The sequence below is a fragment of the Danio aesculapii genome, chromosome 17, assembly GCF_903798145.1.
Source record: "Danio aesculapii chromosome 17, fDanAes4.1, whole genome shotgun sequence".
NCBI lineage: Eukaryota > Metazoa > Chordata > Actinopteri > Cypriniformes > Danionidae > Danio > Danio aesculapii.
The window spans coordinates 2855825-2874742 of NC_079451.1; the positions used below are offsets into that span (position 1 = coordinate 2855825).

Sequence of the window (18918 nt, forward strand, 5' to 3'; positions counted from 1 at the left end):
ACCACCCAGAATACTTTAGCAACAGTATCACAACACCCTAGCAACTAAACAGAATACCCTAGCAACCACAAAACAACCCCCTAGCAACCGCACAGAAAAATTCTAGCAACTACCCTACCTGCAAATACCTAAAAAATTACATACAATTATCATTACCGCCACACAGAATGCCCTACAGTATAGTAGTCACCTAGCAATCTGTCGGAGAAACTGAACACATTTACTTTTTGAGTTTAAAAAATTTTCGGCTAGGCTTTATCCGTTTGGCACATGAAGTAAAGTGCTTCATTGTACTTTCCAACTTGTTCTACAATAAAAACATACAGACATTCAAAAAATTGACCCGATCAGGGGTAACAAGAACTAGTATGACTGTTACAGTCTTGAGAAAAGGTAACAGTTTCCCATTTTTTTTCTATTAGTCATGGTTATAATGTATGGCGGGACCCATTAAAGCCATCGCACATCCTTGCCAAACTCTGCAAAGATGGAAAGATAGATGCGCCGCAGTATGGCCCAGGAGGAAGAGTGAAAGTGACGAACAGAGTTTACACAGGGCCAACTGAAGTAGAAGATGAAAATGGTATGTATGTTTTTACAAATAGGAAACGAGTGTGGATTAATCAGAGCTGATGTGGTTGTTTTGGTAGATTAGTACCATTCACTGTAATCTGAACTACTGACTGATGAGGTCCTAATGAAGAGACAGAGTTATTTTATTATCTCTATAAAATCTAATTAGTATTTTTATGTACTATTTTCATTTAATCTTTGTTTAAGTAGTTTGTTGTTTTTGTCTCTGTGGTCCATGGCTTTGTGGACTGTATTGTTTCTTTTAGATCCGAGGTTCAGCCATCAGCCTGATCCTCCTCTCCAGTACCCTGGCATAGACTTTTCCAGGGAGGCTGAGGAGTGTGATATCCTATAGTTGGAACACACCGTTCGGTCCCCCTTCTTAAAAATAGGAACCACCACCCAAGTTGCCCAGTCCAGAGATACTGTCCCCGACTTCCATGCGATATTTTAGAGATGTGTCAGCCAAGACAGCCCCACAAACTCCAGGCACTTGAGATACACAGGGTGTATCCAATCCACCCCTTCTGCTTTGCCACTGCAGAGCTAGCAAACTACCTCAGTGACCTCAGCTTGGGTGATAGGTGAGTCCACCCCTGCATCCCCTGTCAATGCTTCTTCGATGGAAGACATGTTAGTGGGGTGGAGAAAATCCACAATGTATTCCTTCCACCATCTGACAACATCCCCAGTTGAGGTCAACAGCTCCCCATTTCTGCTGTAAATAGTGTCAGTGTGAAACTGCTTTCCCCTCTTGAGGCGGCGGATGGTTTGCCATAATTTCTGTTAGGTCGACTGGTAGTCTTCCTCCATGGAGACCTGAACTCTTCCCAGGCCCGAGTTTTTGTTTCCGCAACCACCCGGGTTGCAGCACAATTGGGCTGTCGGTACCCATCAGTTGCCTCAGGTGTCTTACAAGCCAACCAAGCCTTGTAGGACTCCTTCTTCAGCTTGACGCTATCCCTGACTTCCAGTGTTCGCCACCAAGTTTGTGGATTGCCGCCTTGACAGGTACCACAGGCCTTACAGCCACAACCACCCGTCCCAATGTCTCCAGCCTCCCTCAGGATCTGGTTTAAAGCTCTTCGAGGAGTGAGAGTTAAAAATCCCCTCCCAGTGGGGTGACATTCCATATCCCGAGAGCCAGTTTCTCTGCCTGAAGATCGGGTTGTCATGGTCCTAATCTTCGACCACCACTCATTCCACAATGCAACGGTGGTGCTGAGCAGGTGGTGGGCCTGCAGGAGGATGGTCCCAGGTCACTCCTTCGGCCTGAGTCCAGCTGGGTTCTGTGAGATAAAACCTGGCCACCAGGAGCTCCAGCCCCAACCCCAGACCTGGCTCCAGGGTGGGGCCCGGTCTGCACCATAAAAGCAACGTCACAGCCCTCAGTGTTTTTGTACTCATAAAGGGGTTTTTGAACTGCACTTAGTCTGACCTGTCACCTAAGACTTTTTTGCCTTGAGAGACCCTACCAAGGGCATTATAGCTCGACAACATAGCTTCTAGGATTACTCAGGCACTCAAACCCATCCACCATGATAAGATCAGCGATTTTGTAATTTTGAAAAACATGAAACGTATACCAGTGCTCTTGTTTTTACATCAGGACTAAAGAAACAGACGGATGAGCATTTAGCTCTTGCTGTACTGAACCACTGGGAAGACATTCCTCGGATCGGCTGTAAACTGGTTCCAGAACACATGGAGACGAGACCTCTCCTAAATCCAGATAAACCTGGGATTGAGCAGGTCAGGAATAACATCCCACAGGCAGCACTGTTTTGTGATGAAATGCTGATAAATGTGAATGTGTGTGTGTATGTGTGTGATATAGGGGAGGATTGAGATGTGGGTAGACATGTTCCCCAAGGACATGTCTGCGCCTGGACCTGCTCTAGATATCTCACCAAGGAAGCCAAAGAAGTAGGAAACGCTTAGTTTTATTTTACATAATACAGGTGAATATTAATAATATGCTTAAAATATGTGTTCCACATTGACAGATTTGAGCTCAGGGTGATCGTGTGGAACACAGACGAAGTCGTTCTTGAGGACGATGACATCTTCACTGGGGAAAAATCAAGCGACATCTTTGTTAGAGGGTATGAGATCTTCTGTACATTTGTATGTATTTACACTATCCAAGTTTTGGATTCCGAGCGAGCTGGTTTTCTGAAGTAAATCCCAACTTGGGCTTAATGATATATCTGACTTATTATTTACAAGTGGACATTATTGTAGTTGCTGTAATGTGGTGTGCGTTTCACTAGTCGGACTGTACCTCGCATTTGTTTCATACAAATTATGAAACCAGAGAACATTTGTTTACCATCAGAAGTGTAATTTACTGTGAAACTTGTGACCAACAGATGGCTGAAAGGCCAACAAGAGGATAAGCAGGACACAGATGTCCACTATCACTCACTGACTGGAGAGGGAAATTTCAACTGGCGCTTCATTTATCCTTTCGACTACCTGCAGGCCGAAGAGAAAATTGTCATCTCAAAGAAAGAGTCCATGTTTTCCTGGGATGAGACTGAGTACAAAATTCCTGCCCGACTGAACTTGCAAGTGTGGGATGCAGATCATTTCTCTGCTGACGACTTCTTGGGTGTGCTGTTTTACAGTGGATAGTCAATCTTTATACAATTTTAAATAGGGCTATGATGATAAATCGACGCATTGCGATTGTTGAATAGTTTTTAGATGATCAGAATGCATCACGTTTTTCTCATAAATAGATTCTGAGCTTAATTTCTAATGGCGGACGGTTCTATACTAGGTTGTAACAACAGACGGCACTCTAGGCTAGTTTTTAACAGCAGACAGTGCTCTAGGCTAGTTTTAACAGCAAATGGTGCAGATGGCAGTCTAGGCTGGTTTTTAGCCACAGATGGCGCTCTATGCTAGTTTTTAACAGAAGATTGCACTCTTAGCTATTGTTTACCTGCAGATGGCGTTCAGTCTAGGCTTGTTTTGAGTAGCAGATGGTGCTCTATGCTAGTTTTAACAGCAGATGGCACTCTAGGCTAGATTTAACAGCAGATGGCACTCTAGGCTAGTTTTAATAGCAGATGGCACTCTAGGCTAGTTTTTGACAGTAGATGGCACTCTAGGCTAGATTTAACAGCTGATGGCACTCTAGGCTACTTTTAATAGCAGATGACACTCTAGGCTAGTTTTAATAGCAGATGGCACTCTAGGCTAGTTTTGACAGTAGATGGCACTCTAGGCTAGTTTTAACAGCAGATGGCACTCTAGGCTACTTTTAATAGCAGATGACACTCTAGGCTAGTTTTAATAGCAGATGGCACTCTAGGCTAGTTTTGACAGTAGATGGCACTCTAGGCTAGTTTTAACAGCAGATGGCACTCTAGGCTAGATTTAACAGCAGATGGCACTCTAGGCTACTTTTAAAAACAGATGACACTCTAGGCTAGTTTTTGAGAGTAGATGGCACTCTATGCTAGTTTTAACAGCAGATGGCACTCTAGGCTAGATTTAACAGCAGATGGCACTCTAGGCTAGATTTAACAGCAGATGGCACTCTAGGCTACTTTTAAAAACAGATGACACTCTAGGCTAGTTTTTGAGAGTAGATGGCACTCTATGCTAGTTTTAACAGCAGAAGGCGCTCTAGGCTAGTTTTTAAAAGCAGATGGCCTCTTGGCTAGTTTTAACACCAGATGGCAGTCTAGGCTAGTTTTTAGCAGAAGATGGTAGTTTAGGCTAGATTTAACAGCAGACGGTACTCTAAGCTAGTTTTTACAGCGGATGGCGCTCAGTCAAGGCTAGTTTAACCAGCAGATGGCACTCTAGGCTAGATTTAACAGCAGACGGTACTCTAGGCTAGTTTTTAAAAGCAGATTGCTCTCTAGGCTAGTTTTTAACAGCAGATGATGCTCAGTCTAGGTTTGTTTTTAACAGAAGACAGCACTCTTTGCTACTTTTAACAGCAGATGGTGCTTGTGCATTTTGCATATACTGTAAGTGGTCAAATATGCTTGCACCTTGATTTTATGTTACAAGATTAATATAAACACAGCTAGCTATAAACACTCTTGGAATTTGTGTAAAGTAATCGTTAATAAATCAGGAAAAGTTAAAGTTGTATGTGTGAGGAATTGAAAGCAAGTAGAGTTTTGTGAAGAGAGAATATCCTAATGGAATCAGAAAAATCTCAGATTCAATGCAGAATCAGTTCTCCATTGCGATGCATTGATTTATCATCCGTTTGAATTAGATGAGTTTCACTCACGCTGGCACATTTTGTTTCAGGTGCGATCGAACTGGACCTAAATCGATTTCCAAGAGGCGCAAAGACAGCAAAGCAGTGCTCCATCGAAATGGTCACTAATGAGAATGAAATGCCCATGGTCAACATCTTCAAGCAGAAGAGAATCAAAGGCTGGTGGCCGTTTGTGGCCCGAGATGAAAATGATGAGCTAGAAATTACAGTAGGTGACCTGCGGAAGTATATCTAATATACTGCTATGACATTTCAAACTGTTTCCAAACAGGTTTGAATTGTGCTCTGAATCACTGGTTCAAAAAGAAATGTTCAACAAAGGTTTCAAAGCTTCATAAGGCACCCAAAACTAACAAATAGTACCTTGTGTTGTTTTGATTTGAATATTTACTGTATATATCTAGGTATTGTGGTTAAGTGTGTTACTACAGTGTAAAACTTTTAAAAAATTACTTTGGTCCAAACCAAAATGAATCGTTTCACTAAAAATGCTGTCCTACGATCTTAAAAAAACCTCATGCATGACCTGTTGACAATCGTGGACTATTTTGATGGCATGTCTGTGGTGCTTTTTGTCATATTGGGAGCAGGTTAGAGATTTTTTTTAGACATTTATTCATTTAGCAGATGCTTGTATCCAAAGCGTCTTACAAGTAAGAATAAAAGATGCACTTCTAATCATCAAAGAGCAGCAGTATATAAGTACTACTCTATATACATGCCATGACTGCTCTGGTTAAATTAGACTTTTTTTAGAGATGCATGTGGTTTGTCAAGCCCACTCACCTGAATGAAGCACACTAATGCCTTGTTTCCACTGAGTGGTGTTTTAGGTTGCAAAAAGAATCATTTGCTCATTTGTTTTTTCACGCTTTACTCTCACAGTTGACAGCAAATTATTGTCATGAGCTCAAGTTCATCATTTTAAAAATAGACACTGGGCAAATGCACACCGAGAGCAAAGGAAAACACTTACGATATCCATTTGTATTTAGATGGTCTCGTAAACAACAGTAGAGGACACAGCAGATTCTGTTCTTCTTCTTGGCATGTGGCTGTTTGTTGACAAAGTCTTTTTGAGCTTGGGTCAAACATGGCTCATTATTAGTAATTTTATGTTGTCATGTCCAGGCTATGTACAGTTAAAGTCAGAATTATTAGCCCCCCTTTGAATTTTTTTTTTTGCTTATTTTTATATATATTTCCAAAATTATGTTTAACAGAGCAAGGAAATGTTCACAGTATGTCTGATAATATTTTTTCTTCTGGAGAAAGTCTTATTTGTTTTATTTCGGCTAGAATAAAAGCAGTTTTTAATTTTTTTAAACCCATTTTATGGTCAAAATTATTAGCCCCTTTGAGCCATTTTTTTTTCGATAGTCTACAGAACAAACCATCGTTATACAATAACTTGACTAATTACCCTATCCTGCCTAGTTAACCTAGTTAAGCCTTTAAATGTCACTTTAAGCTGTATAGAAGTGTCTTGAAGAATATCTAGTCTAATATTATTTACTGTCATCATGGTTAAGATAAAACAAATCAGTTATTAGAAACGAGTTATTATATCATCTCTCTGTTAAACAGAAATTGGGGGAAAAATAAACAGGGGGGCGAATAATTCAGGGGGGCATAATTCTGACTTTAACTGTATATAAAAATGGTGCTTCCAGTATTGTCTTTCTCCTGGCGTGTTGCACACACTGGTAATGATTCTCTGTGAACCAATAGCATTCTTCCAAGCAATCTTTGGCCTAGTGTGCTAGGGACCCATTGGAAGGGGTATATAAAAAATTGGTACGGTATAGTTCACTTTTTAGGGGCTTTTAACTGTGGAAACAAGCACACCATATACCGCACTGTGCCGAACTGTGCTGCTTAGTGGAAACAGGCCATAAGAATTGCATGATGTTTTCCAGAAGTTGATAAGAAAGTGTCTGGTGCATTTGGAGAGTACTGTGTCTCCTACATGTGGTTTGTCAAGCCCACTCACCTGCATGGAGCACACTCAGAATTGCAGTTTTTTACAAAGCATGGTTTGACCTTTCATTTTCAAATATGCTGTGAAAATCCTTCAGAATATCTTTGTGTTCATACAAATTTGTAACAAGTGGATGCAAATAAGAAAATGTTCAGCCTTGTTTTCAAGTTTAGATTGAAAAAATGTTTTTGCTTTAGGGTAAAGTGGAAGCAGAGCTTCAATTGTTGACAGGTGAGGAGGCTGAGAAGAGTCCCGTCGGTGAAGGACGCAATGAGCCAGAGCCTCTGGAGAAACCCAAGTAAGAGCAACATTTACACTTTCACACCTTCAATATCTCGTGCCACTTACAATTTTTCTTTTTCTATAAAATATAAAAGGACTTGAATTGTTGATCTAAACATTAAAACGCTTTAAACATGTAATTAACTTTTAAGCAAGTATACTGCAATACTTTAAACATTCTAAAGTCCAAATAAAACTCTAAACTATAAATAAATTATAACTAAATGAGTGAATGAATTAACAGATTTTGCTTATCCTGATTTAAACGAAATCTAACATCTCCCAGGAAAGGAATGATCTCCGACATAAATAAATATGTAACTAAATTTGAATAATAAAGGGTATGTCCTCTGGTGGATAATCTTTTAGTTGACATATATCAGTGTTAATTTCATTACTGAAAACAAGACAAAAAAATGTGTTGCCTGTAGCTTGAAACAAACAAGCTAGACAGGTCCTCTGTGCTTAACGTTATCGGCGCAGCAGACCTGTGAAGTTACTGTTTGTATCGAGCCATTTTCGTTGGCGAAATTAACACTGCGTTATAAGTGTCATCAACCCATATGAAGTTTTCATTGGTTGTTCAGATTCTCCCACCACATTCTCATGGAGATCACCTGCTTATGAAAAGATAAACATCTGATAAATCTGATTAAAAGAAACATCTGATAAATGCATTAAAGGAGTTTTTTTTTTTGAAAATAGGCTGATTTTAGTCCCGTAGAGTTGAACAGGTGAGTTTTACCATTTTTATATCCATTCTGCTGATCTCCGGGACTGAATGGAGCACTTTTAGCTTAGCTTAGCATAGGTTATTGAATCGGATTAGACCATTAGCATCTCACCCAAAAATAATCAAAGTGTTTAGAAAATGTTCCTATTTAAAGCTTGACTCTCCCGCAGTTACATCGAGTACTAAGACCAACGGGAAATGAAAAGTTGCTATTTTCTAGGCTGATATGCCTAGGAACTATACTGTAATTCTGGCGTAATAATCAAGGAACTTTGCTGCTGTACCATGGCTGCAGTAGGCACAATGATGTTAGGCACCACAACTGCCAGACATTGGAGGTTCATGTTGGAAGACTATATTCAGTCGCTGCATATTATCATTACTCCTGATTCAGCCAAGCTACGTAGGCAAAGTTTCTTGATTATTACACCAGAATGACATATCAGCCTAGAAAACATGATGTAACTACAGAAGAGTCAAGCATTAAATAGGAAAACTATCAAAACTCTTTAGTCATTTTTGAGTGAGATTCTAACGGCCTAATCTGATTCAATGATCTATGCTAAGCTAAGCTAAAAGTGCTCCCGCCAGGATATCGGCTGAGTGGATTCAAAAATGGTAAAACTCAACTATTTCATTCTTGGGGAGCTGTAATATGAGCCTGTTTCCAAATAAAAAGTAATGGTAACACTTGAAAATAGCTACACACTATAAATCATAAGCATTAGCAAATAGTTAATTGATTATTTGCTAAGCATTAACTCTACATTAACAGACGTTGGTAAGCAGTTTATAAATACAGCTACAGATGCTGTATTATTGCCTTAAACGCTCATGTATAATGTGCTTAATGATTGTGTTTTCATACCTTGTTAGTAATTAATTTTTCATTGCCAAATTAAATATTGCATCATTGACAAACCAGTTATTTATGAATAGTTGGTGTTTAAGATCATTAAGAATGCATAAGTAGATGATTAATAAACTATTCAAATGTACATTTATATATCTTATTATTCAGGCATATAATAATAGTTACTTTGTACACTTCCTGACTAAAGTCTTGTTGCCTATCCAAGTTTTAGGAACAACAAATAATACCTTGACTTGTAGTTGATCATTTGCTATAAGAAGTGGCTTATTTGAAATCCCATATTTTTAAATCCCATATAAATGACAATTAACACATCTTTGCTATCTTATCTAAAAAAATGTAATTAACATACAAATGAACTTCTATTGTGTGCCTGAATTCTAATTATTAATTCACTAGTATGGACCACCCCACGCTTTGAGCTAGACTTTATTGTAGGGATGAAGGGGATGGTAAGAGAACAGTGGGATGAAGGGGAACTGAGGTAAGAGGAGGATAAACAGTGAACAGGTAGGTAGGTTGATCGGGTGACCTATGATGATGCCCAGAGACTCAGAGTGAGAGTAATGGCTCTGTAATATTTTGGTGATTGGACACCCTGATTCAACCTAGGAGTGAAGAGAGGGTTATAGGATTGTGAATGGGAAGCAAGGAAATATAGTGAGGGAGGGTAGGTTCGAAAGAATGAGGAAAAACTGTGCTAGAGGGCTGATTTGCCTTAAATATGTTTTAGGGAGTAGGTGCTTGGAAAGGAGACTAAGGCCCAAACCCAATTCTACCTCTTAGCCCTTCCCCTTACTGCCCTTGTCCCAATTCTCTTTAGCTTGAAGGCGTATGGCTAAGGGGAAGGGCTAGATAGCCCTTCGAACAGAGGTTTTTTTAGGACCACACTCAAAACCAAGGGGTATGAAAATTTCCCAGAATACACTAGCCACAACGGCAGGATAGCTGCAACCAGATCTAAGGAGATGCACAAAGTAGTGTTTTTTTGTCCTATTAGTACGAATGTTTACAACAAACAAGCACGTTTATATATATATATATATATATATATATATTTTTTTTTTTTATAACCGCGTTTGTGTTTTACCATCATACTTTTTAAAAAAAATTGCTAAATTAAATAACCTTTGCGATCTATAATCCATAATAATAACTCTTGTATAGCAGGCCCACAACATTCTGACACTCGATGACGCTCGAATCCCCTGTCAGTAATGTCTAGTGGCTGAGAATGAGCTTTTTGCAGTGTCTGCTATAGTATTAATGTTGTGTTTGGTTTGTTTACATTGATGAATATGGCCACTGTGTAAATGCACAGTACAGTTACGATCTTATTGCCACATTAGATCATCATGATAACATAATATATGCCTTCAGTGATTTCCTGAAGATAAATACCAAAAAATAAACAACTGGAATAAGTACAGCAGTCGCGATCATCTGATCTCATATGAAGCAAGGGATCGCGATGACATCTGATGACGTGTGCAGGTGTTTTAGTGTAGTGTTGTAGTTGTAGTGCTAATTAGGGGTACATTTTGAAGCTCTTCCCCTTCACACTTGGTTTTAAGGGCCAAGGGGTAGGGGTAGGGGTACAAAAATAGAATTGGGATTGGGTCTAAGTGGGGCGTGGTTTTGCCGTACCTTTGTTAACAAGTTAAGATGCGGTCACACTTGACTTTTCTTCCCATAGACTTCCATTCATACGCACGCGAATGCGTCAGACCAGAAACGCGGGGTCATGCGTCAAGTTTCGCATGTTGCTGCGGTGCAAAGTTCAAGCTTGGTGAACTCTGACCTGCGAAATTGCATCACTTGACTGCGTGAGACCAATCGAGGATCAAAACACGACCTCTCTGGACAGAAATTTAAAACATGGAGCAATCGCTCGCTTTAGTAATGTCTAATAAGCTTGTTTAATCCCGCCCCTTTTCGCAGCTCCGCATGACAGAATTTCGCACACACAAAGCCCGGTGTGACCGTAGCTTTTAAAGCCATTGAAATTATTAATCATTCACTTACACATTCTGAATGATCTTAAAAAACACCAACTATTCTTACATAACTGGTTTGTAAATAATGCCACATTTAATTTAGTAATGAAAAATGAATCACTAACAAAGTATGAAAACACAATCATTAAGCACATTATTTGTGCGCTTATAAGGCAACAATAAAGCATGGGTAGCTGTATTTATAAACTGCTTACTAACGTCTGTTAATGTAGAGTTAATGCTTAACAAATAATCACTTGACTATTTGCTAATGCTTAACAAATGATTAATAGTGTGTAATTGTAAAGTGTTACCAAAATAATCTGTGCTTGCTTGTTACTAAATTTTAAATAAGCTGAGATTAAACCCCAGTGCGATCGAAAGTCGCCCAGTGAAATGCCGCATAATTTTACCACACATTTTTCTTTGTCCCACCAGCCGCCCTGACACTGCATTCCTGTGGTTCATGATGCCGCTAAAGGCAATCCGCCATCTCGTCTGCAACCAATACAAGTGGCTGGTCATCAAAATAGTGGTGGCTCTGCTGCTTTTAGCAATGCTGGGCTTGTTTCTGTACAGTATGCCTGGTTACATGGTGAAAAAGCTTCTGGGAGCTTGAGAGGCTTCTCTCTGCATCGTTTGATAGTTCTGCGAAATTTCATTTGGAATGGTGTATTGGTGTGTTGGAGAAGTCATACGCAAACCTACTTTCCTCTTTTGCCTTCAATTATTACTGGTTTGATCATAAACACTACTAAACCGCAAAGCTGAATATAGATTTAGAGGAGCGTACAGTAGAGATCTCTTTGTGCTTCAGAAAACTAAAAACACATAAAAAGATGTAGTTGTCGGCATATCCAGAGCTGATGTAAAATGTTTTTATATACATCTATAAATTAGTACATTTCTGGAATATTCCGATGGTTGGAAGTTGTGTTTCTTCGCTGAAATGTGTGTTATTGTGTGCTTTTGGCTGCTGCTAATAAATCAAATTAAAAAAAACTGCATGCATTTTATTTGTTAGAACCCAGAGAAAATCTTGCCATTTTTCTTTCTGCAATTGATAGTTTTCAGTCATGTGACCTGTGCGGAGACATGGCGAGCGAAAAAACAATGAGCCGTAATGGCGGCTACACTGGGATCTGCATAGAAAAGCAGAACTAATCAATCATATTTACATCTGTTTCAAGCTACGAATATTTGGATCGCATATCAACAGAACAAAACAGATCACAAAATGTAAATTGTTCGCACGTATACTTGTGTCGATCCATTTACTGTCATTTCAAACCCTTCATGTCCCTGTCAGAGCTCCAATTTGTCGATGTTTACATCTATCTTGTGGATATTTCTTTAATTTACTCATTGGTGATGGCAAAAATCTGTTTGTTTGCTTCAGCTACTTATACTTTGCATTTCATTTTATTATTCAATTGCACTTAACGTGCAAATTAGGATAGAAACTGTATAAAAGACTTGCCAGTCAGTGAGAGATAGCTGTTTTGCTTACCAGGGGGGGGGCGTTATTCTAATCATGTGATGTCATGCGAAAACTATCAATTATTTGCACCCAAGCTCTGAAAACCAGTCTAGTTGTGGATCTTTGGATGCATTCGCTTCACCAATCATCATACTTCCTTCAAATGATTTTGCAAAAATCCATTTTGAAGCGTTCATTGAACAACCGTTGTGTTGAACAACGTTATACTTGCACGGCTTTTTTGCTTTGACCTGCCAAGCTTGCATGTCTTCAGTGAGACAAACGTTTACGAGTTGTTCAGAAAGATTAAAAGCTTGTTCATTGGTTTTGTCCCACCAGCCGCCCGGACATTGCTATGCTGTGGTTCTTGATGCCGCTAAAGGCAATCCGGAATCTCGTCTGCAACCAATACAAGTGGCTGGTCATCAAATTAGTGTTGGCGCTGATGCTTCTTGCCATTCTGGGCCTGTTCCTCTACAGTATGCCTGGTTACATGGTGAAAAAGCTTCTGGGAGCTTGAGAGGCTTCTCTCTGCATCGATTGATAGTTCTGCGAAATTTCATTTGGAATGGTGTATTGGTGTGTTGGAGAAGTCATACGCAAACCTACTTTCCTCTGTTGCCTTCAATTATTACTGGTTTGATCATAAACACTACTAAACCGCAAAGCTGAAAATAGATTTAGAGGAGCGTACAGTAGAGATCTCTTTGTCTTTTAGAAAACTAAAAACACTTGAAAACATATAATTGTCTGATTTTCCTGCATATCCAGTGCTGATGTAAAATGTTTTTATATACATCTATAAATTAGTACATTTCTGGACTATTCCGATGGTTGGAAGTTGTGTTTCTTTGCTAAAATGTGTGTTATTGTGTGCTTTTGGCTGCTGCTAATAAATCAAATTAAAAATAAAACTATACATGCATTTTATTTGTTAGAACCCAGAGAAAATCTTGCCATTTTTCTTTCTATAATTGATAGTTTTCAGTCACATGACCTGTGTAGAGACATGCCAGGCAAAAAAAACCAAAACAATGAGCCACAATGGCAGCTACACTGGGATCTCCATTGAAACACAGCGCAAACCGGTCATATTTCCATCTCTTTCAAGCTACAAATATTTGGATCACATATTGACAGAATGAACAAGAGATATATCCACAAACTGTAAATTGTGGGCACTTGCGAACTATAAACGAAATCCATAAAGCTGTTTCAGTCATTTACAAATGTCTCTCTCAGAGCTCGAATTCGCCGTTGTTTACATTTATCTTGTGGATATCCCTCAGCGATTCAGTCATTGGTGACTGCAAAAATCTAACCGTTCACTTCTGCTATTTAAACTTTGACTTTGCATTTCGATTTTTACTTGGATTGCACTAGAATAGAAACTAAATAAAAAGACTTGTCAGTCTGCGGGAGATAGACATGGCGGGCGAAAAAACAATGAGCCGTAATGGCGGCTACACTGGGATCTACATAGAACCACAGCACAAACCGTCATATATACATCTGTTTCAAGCAACAGATACTTGAATCACATATCAACAGAACAAAACAGATCACACAATGTAATTGTTAGCACTTGGGATACATATACTGCATCTGCACCCTTTTGTCAGTCAATTAAAACCCTTAGTGTTTCTATATAAAAAAGACTTGTCGGTCAGCAGGAGATAGTGATGTTTTGCCCACCAGGGGGGCGTTTCCACAATCAAGTAACGTCACGTGAAAACTATCAATTATTTGCACCCAAGCTCTGAAAACCAGTCCAGTGGTGGATCTTTGGATGCATTCGCTGCACCAATCGTCCTGTTTCTCTCAAATGATTTAGCAAAAATCCAGTTTGAAGCGTTCATTAAACAACGTTATACTTGCACTTCCCTTTTGCTTTGACCTGCCAAACTTGCATGCAATCAGTGAGACAAACATTTACGATTTGTTCAGAAAGATTAAAAGCTTGTTCATTGGTTTTGTCCCACCAGCCGCCCCGACACTGCTATGCTGTGGTTCTTGATGCCTCTAAAGGCAATCCGGCATCTCGTCTGCAACCAATACAAGTGGCTGGTCATCAAATTAGTGTTGGCGCTGATGCTTCTTGCCATTCTGGGCCTGTTCCTCTACAGTATGCCTGGTTACATGGTGAAAAAGCTTCTGGGAGCTTGAGAAGCTTCTCTCTGCATCGTTTGATAGTTCTGCGAAATTTCATTTGGAATGGTGTATTGGTGTGTTGGAGAAGTCATACGCAAACCTACTTTCCTCTTTTGCCTTCAATTATTACTGGTTTGATCATAAACACTACTAAACCGCAAGACTGAATATAGATTTAGAGGAGCGTACAGTAGAGATCTCTTTGTGCTTCAGAAAACTAAAAACACATAAAAATATGTAGTTGTCTGCATATCCAGTGCTGATGTAAAATGTTTTATATACATCTATAAATTAGTACATTTCTGGACTATTCCGATGGTTGGAAGTTGTGTTTCTTCGCTGAAATGTGTGTTATTGTGTGCTTTTTGGCTGCTGCTGATAAATCAATAAAAAAACTATGCATGCATTTTATTTGTTAGAACCCAGAGAAAATTTTTCTTTCTACAATTGATAGTTTTCAGTCACGTGACCTGTGTGGAGACATGGCGAGCGACAAAACAATGAGCCGCAATGGCGGCTACACTAAATCTCCATGGAAAGACAGCACAAACTGGTCAAATGTACAACCCAGGCTCATTCCGAAAACGTAGTCCCGCTGACGTTTCTGGAGACCACGAAATACGTCCCGGGAGGTACGTATTTTTGCAGTTTTGGTTTTCGCAAATCCGTGAGAGGCCGCTGTGTGCGCTTTTTCGCTTCTCAAATGTCTCCCGCGCTGTTCTCGCGTAAACCCACCCGAGCCCGCTGACGAACGACCGTCTGTCTGTCCGACTGGCTGAATGATTGACTGGGCGACCGGCCGGCCGACCCACCCTCCTCCTACTTTGAGCCCAACCAATTTTACAGATTGACCCGCCCGCCCGCCTACTTCCCTGAACCCAACCAACAATTTACAAAAGCCGTCCACAAAAAGAAAAGCCTCATCTGATTTTTACCACATTTTTACCCTGTGATGAACTCGTTCACTTTATTTCTTGGATTCTGTTTTTGTTTTCTTACATGATTTCTTGAACCCCTCTTCCCCGGACTTGAACCCGGTTGTCGTCGTCGTCGTGGTCAGCTCCTCTCTGCGTCTCAAATCCGCCGACACACAGGACGAGCTAACCAGACAAACTGGTTGCTGCGGGAAAGCCCTCCACGCGAAGGTAAGCGGTCAGCCGGTAAGCGCTGAGAGGAACGGCGTCTTACCACCCCGCAGCGTTCGCTTAAAAAATGAAATGCAGCCATACGTACCTCCGGCTACATAATTCGCGGTCTCCAGGAACGTCCGCGGGACTACATTTTCGGAATGAGCCTGGGTTGCATATATACATCTGCTTCAAGCTACAAATATTAGGATCACATATCAACAGAACAAAACAGATCACAAAATGTAAATTGTTAGCACTTGGGATACATATACAGCATCTGCACCCTTTTGTCAGTCATTTAAAACCCTTAGTGTTTCTGTCAGAGCTCTAATTCTCCAATGTTTACATTTATCTTGTGGATATTCCTCAGTAATTTAGTCATTGCTGATGGTGAAAATCTACTTGTTTACTTCTGTTATTTATACTTTGACTTGATAGTTTATTGCACTTTACCTGTTAGAATTAAGAACAGAAGTGGTATATAAAGACTTGCCAGTCAGCAGGAGATGTAATGTAATGTTTTGCCCATCAGGGGGGGGGCGTTCCTCTAATCATGTGACGTCATGTGAAAACTATCAATTATTTGCACCTAAGCTCCGAAGACCAGTGTAGTTTTTGATCTTTGGATGCATTCGCTGCACCAATCATCATATTTCCTTCAAATGATTTAGCAAAATCCATTTTGAAGCGTTCATTAAACAACGTTATACTCGCCCTTCCCTTTTGCTTTGACCTGCCAAGCTTGCATGTCTTCAATGAGACAAACGTTTACGATTTGTTCAGAAAGATTAAAAGCTTGTTCATTGGTTTTGTCCCACCAGCCGCCCGGACATTGCTATGCTGTGGTTCTTGATGCCGCTAAAGGCAATCCGGCATCTCGTCTGCAACCAATACAAGTGGCTGGTCATCAAATTAGTGTTGGCGCTGATGCTTCTTGCCATTCTGGGCCTGTTCCTCTACAGTATGCCTGGCTATATGGCCAAGAAACTCATGGGCGTCTGAGAGCAGAAATCAGTCCATTCATTCAGTAGTTTTGTGTCCTGCGTTTGAAATGCCTGAGTTTAAAATGATCTGTATGTCTGCATTTGGCAAAATAAAGACATCCATTACCAGTATCCCTAATCTTTTGTCTTTCAATGGTGTATATTGAGTGTTGATTGCTTCAGGTTGGTTTGCAATTGTTTGCTGTTGACCTGTATATATTTTAGAACTGCACTATAAAACGACCAAAGAAATCCAGTTTTGTAACATCAATGAATAAACTGAAATAAACGAGTGAATGAAGTATTAACATTTCTGCAGTGTGTTTTTCTGTCTAAATTAATCTAACATAGGCGCACTCTGAAAACGTAGCCCTGTATACATTTCTGGAGATCACGAATTATGTAGCCAGAGGAACTTAACGCTGCATTTCATCATTAAAACGAGTGATACGTTCCTTTTCATGCTTACCAGCTGATCGCTTACCTCCATATTAGATTAGATTAGATTAGATTCAATTTATTGTCATCACACATGTACAAGTACAAGGCAACGAAATGCAGGTAAATGGAACCCCCCGACCGTGCACAGACATCACAACTCCAGGGAAGACAGGTCACAGGAGGTGGAACAGGAAATAAGATACATTCAGGAGAGAGAGGCAAGAAAAAAGTCCCTCTCACCTTGCTCTTAAGTTAGATAATAAATGGCCCACCCTGATTAAAAAATAATGCTCATTTTGTAAGTAAAAATATTCAAAATATATAAATAAATACATTAAATGTTATAATTTTGTTTGTAAGATAAATTTAATTTAACTATAGTTAATCACATCAACACCACGGTGTTTTTCCCTTTCTTTTTTAGCTTTTTTAGTTGGTTGTTTGTTCTTCAGGACCTGCAACAAGAGATTATTAAAACAAAAAAGATTATTAAAGCATGTAAGAGCATGTCAGTGCTGATTAAACTATAAAGCAACATTACCTCATCTAATGCCAGTTTGCTGCACTGTTTAAGGCATAAGTTCAAATCCGACACTTGCAGTTTCTGTAAATCCATTTGATGATATTGTGCTGTGATTGACTAAATGTTAATTTTCGAAGAGAACATGTGTTACTTACTCACAGGGCCGTTTATATCGAAGTTGATATTTAGTCGCACAATGTTGGCGTTTCCTAACATCTATTTTTATGAGGTGAGTTGTTAGCCCAACGCTTAACCTGGAGGACCAGGACATTCACACACACACTACGGACAATTTAGATTACCCAATTCCCCTATTCACCTTATTCTTCACGCACGAGTGGGCGCAGCCATTGGAATCTTTTTGGCTCGATACTTCCGGTCTCATTCACTTCCATTCATTTTTAGAATGTTAAAAACAGCTCTGTTTGCTGGTTGATGTTGCAAACTGATATTTTCTTATTATATTATTCTACATTGTCTGTATAGTCATGAAAACACTTGCGTGTAGAGTAAGTTGTTTGACCGTTTTCTGCCGTTTATTATTCCTAGTCATTTCTCCCATAGGCAGCTGAGTCAGAAGTTCAAAAACAATCGCAAAAACGAGCGCACTTCCGCATTGAAGAATAAGGTCAATAGCGCATGTGTATGGACTGTTGGGGAAACCAGAGCACCCAGAGAAAACCCACGCCAACATGGGGAGAACATGCAAACTCTACACTGAAATGCCAACTGACACAGCTGCGGCTCAAACCAGTGACCTCCTTACTAGGAGGCGACAGCGCAACCCACTGCGCCATCATGCCACTCTATAAAAGACCGTGTTAGAGTTTTGAATTAATAATTAGATTTTGAGACATGTTTGTAGTGCTTTGGTAAATGAAGTGTATTGAGGGAGTGTGTACTTGTAATTTAAAAAGAGTTTTGAGTGTGTGTGTGATTTTGAGCATCTCCCTGCTGAAAAATCCAACTTAAACCAGCCTAGGCTGGTTGGCTGAATTTAGCTGGTTGACCAGCCTGGTTTTAGAGGGGTTTTGGCCATTTCCAGCCTGGTCTTAGCTGGTCAGGCTGGGAGATGACCAGCTAAAACCAGCTTGACCAGCCTAGCCAGGCTGGGAGCCCAGCCAAAACCAGCTATGTCTAGCTTAAACCAGGCTGGTCAAGATGGTTTTAGCTGATCATCTCCCAGCCTGACCAGCTAAGACCAGGCTAGAAATGGCTGGAAACCAGCCTAGAAATGGCCAAAAACCCTCTAAAACCAGGCTGGTCAACCAGCTAAAACCAGCCTAGGCTGGTTTAAGCTGGATTTTTCAGCAGGGCTTATTTATTTTATTTATTTATTTTGTCGCTGTCTGTTTTTAGGTGTGTTAAGAGTTTGGCAAAAATGTTTTTAAAAATGTTAGCGATCATATAAACCTGATATTTTCAGTTCCAGTGTATGTTGTCTCAAGAACACGCCCACACCCGGGAGAATCTCATGAATATTCATGAAGCGCCAGTGGAACCAATCATGTTTCAGGA

At 40.0% G+C, this 18918-nt stretch overlaps 1 protein-coding gene across 3 annotated transcripts in view; it reads left to right on the forward strand.

Annotated features, from left to right (window-relative positions):
• The window catches only part of LOC130244357 (otoferlin), a 53012-nt gene extending 38853 nt beyond the window's left edge, over positions 1–14159 (forward strand). For 2 of the 3 annotated variants that reach the window (XM_056476745.1, XM_056476747.1), the window contains exons 35-42: positions 423–583; positions 2183–2325; positions 2411–2499; positions 2580–2678; positions 2946–3187; positions 4855–5033; positions 7004–7104; positions 11131–12503. In XM_056476745.1, the coding sequence (XP_056332720.1) occupies positions 423–583; positions 2183–2325; positions 2411–2499; positions 2580–2678; positions 2946–3187; positions 4855–5033; positions 7004–7104; positions 11131–11311 (1195 nt within the window). In that variant the 3' untranslated portion in view covers positions 11312–12503. The other variant, XM_056476746.1, reaches the window with a different exon arrangement.
• The last annotated feature ends 4759 nt before the right edge of the window (positions 14160–18918 follow it).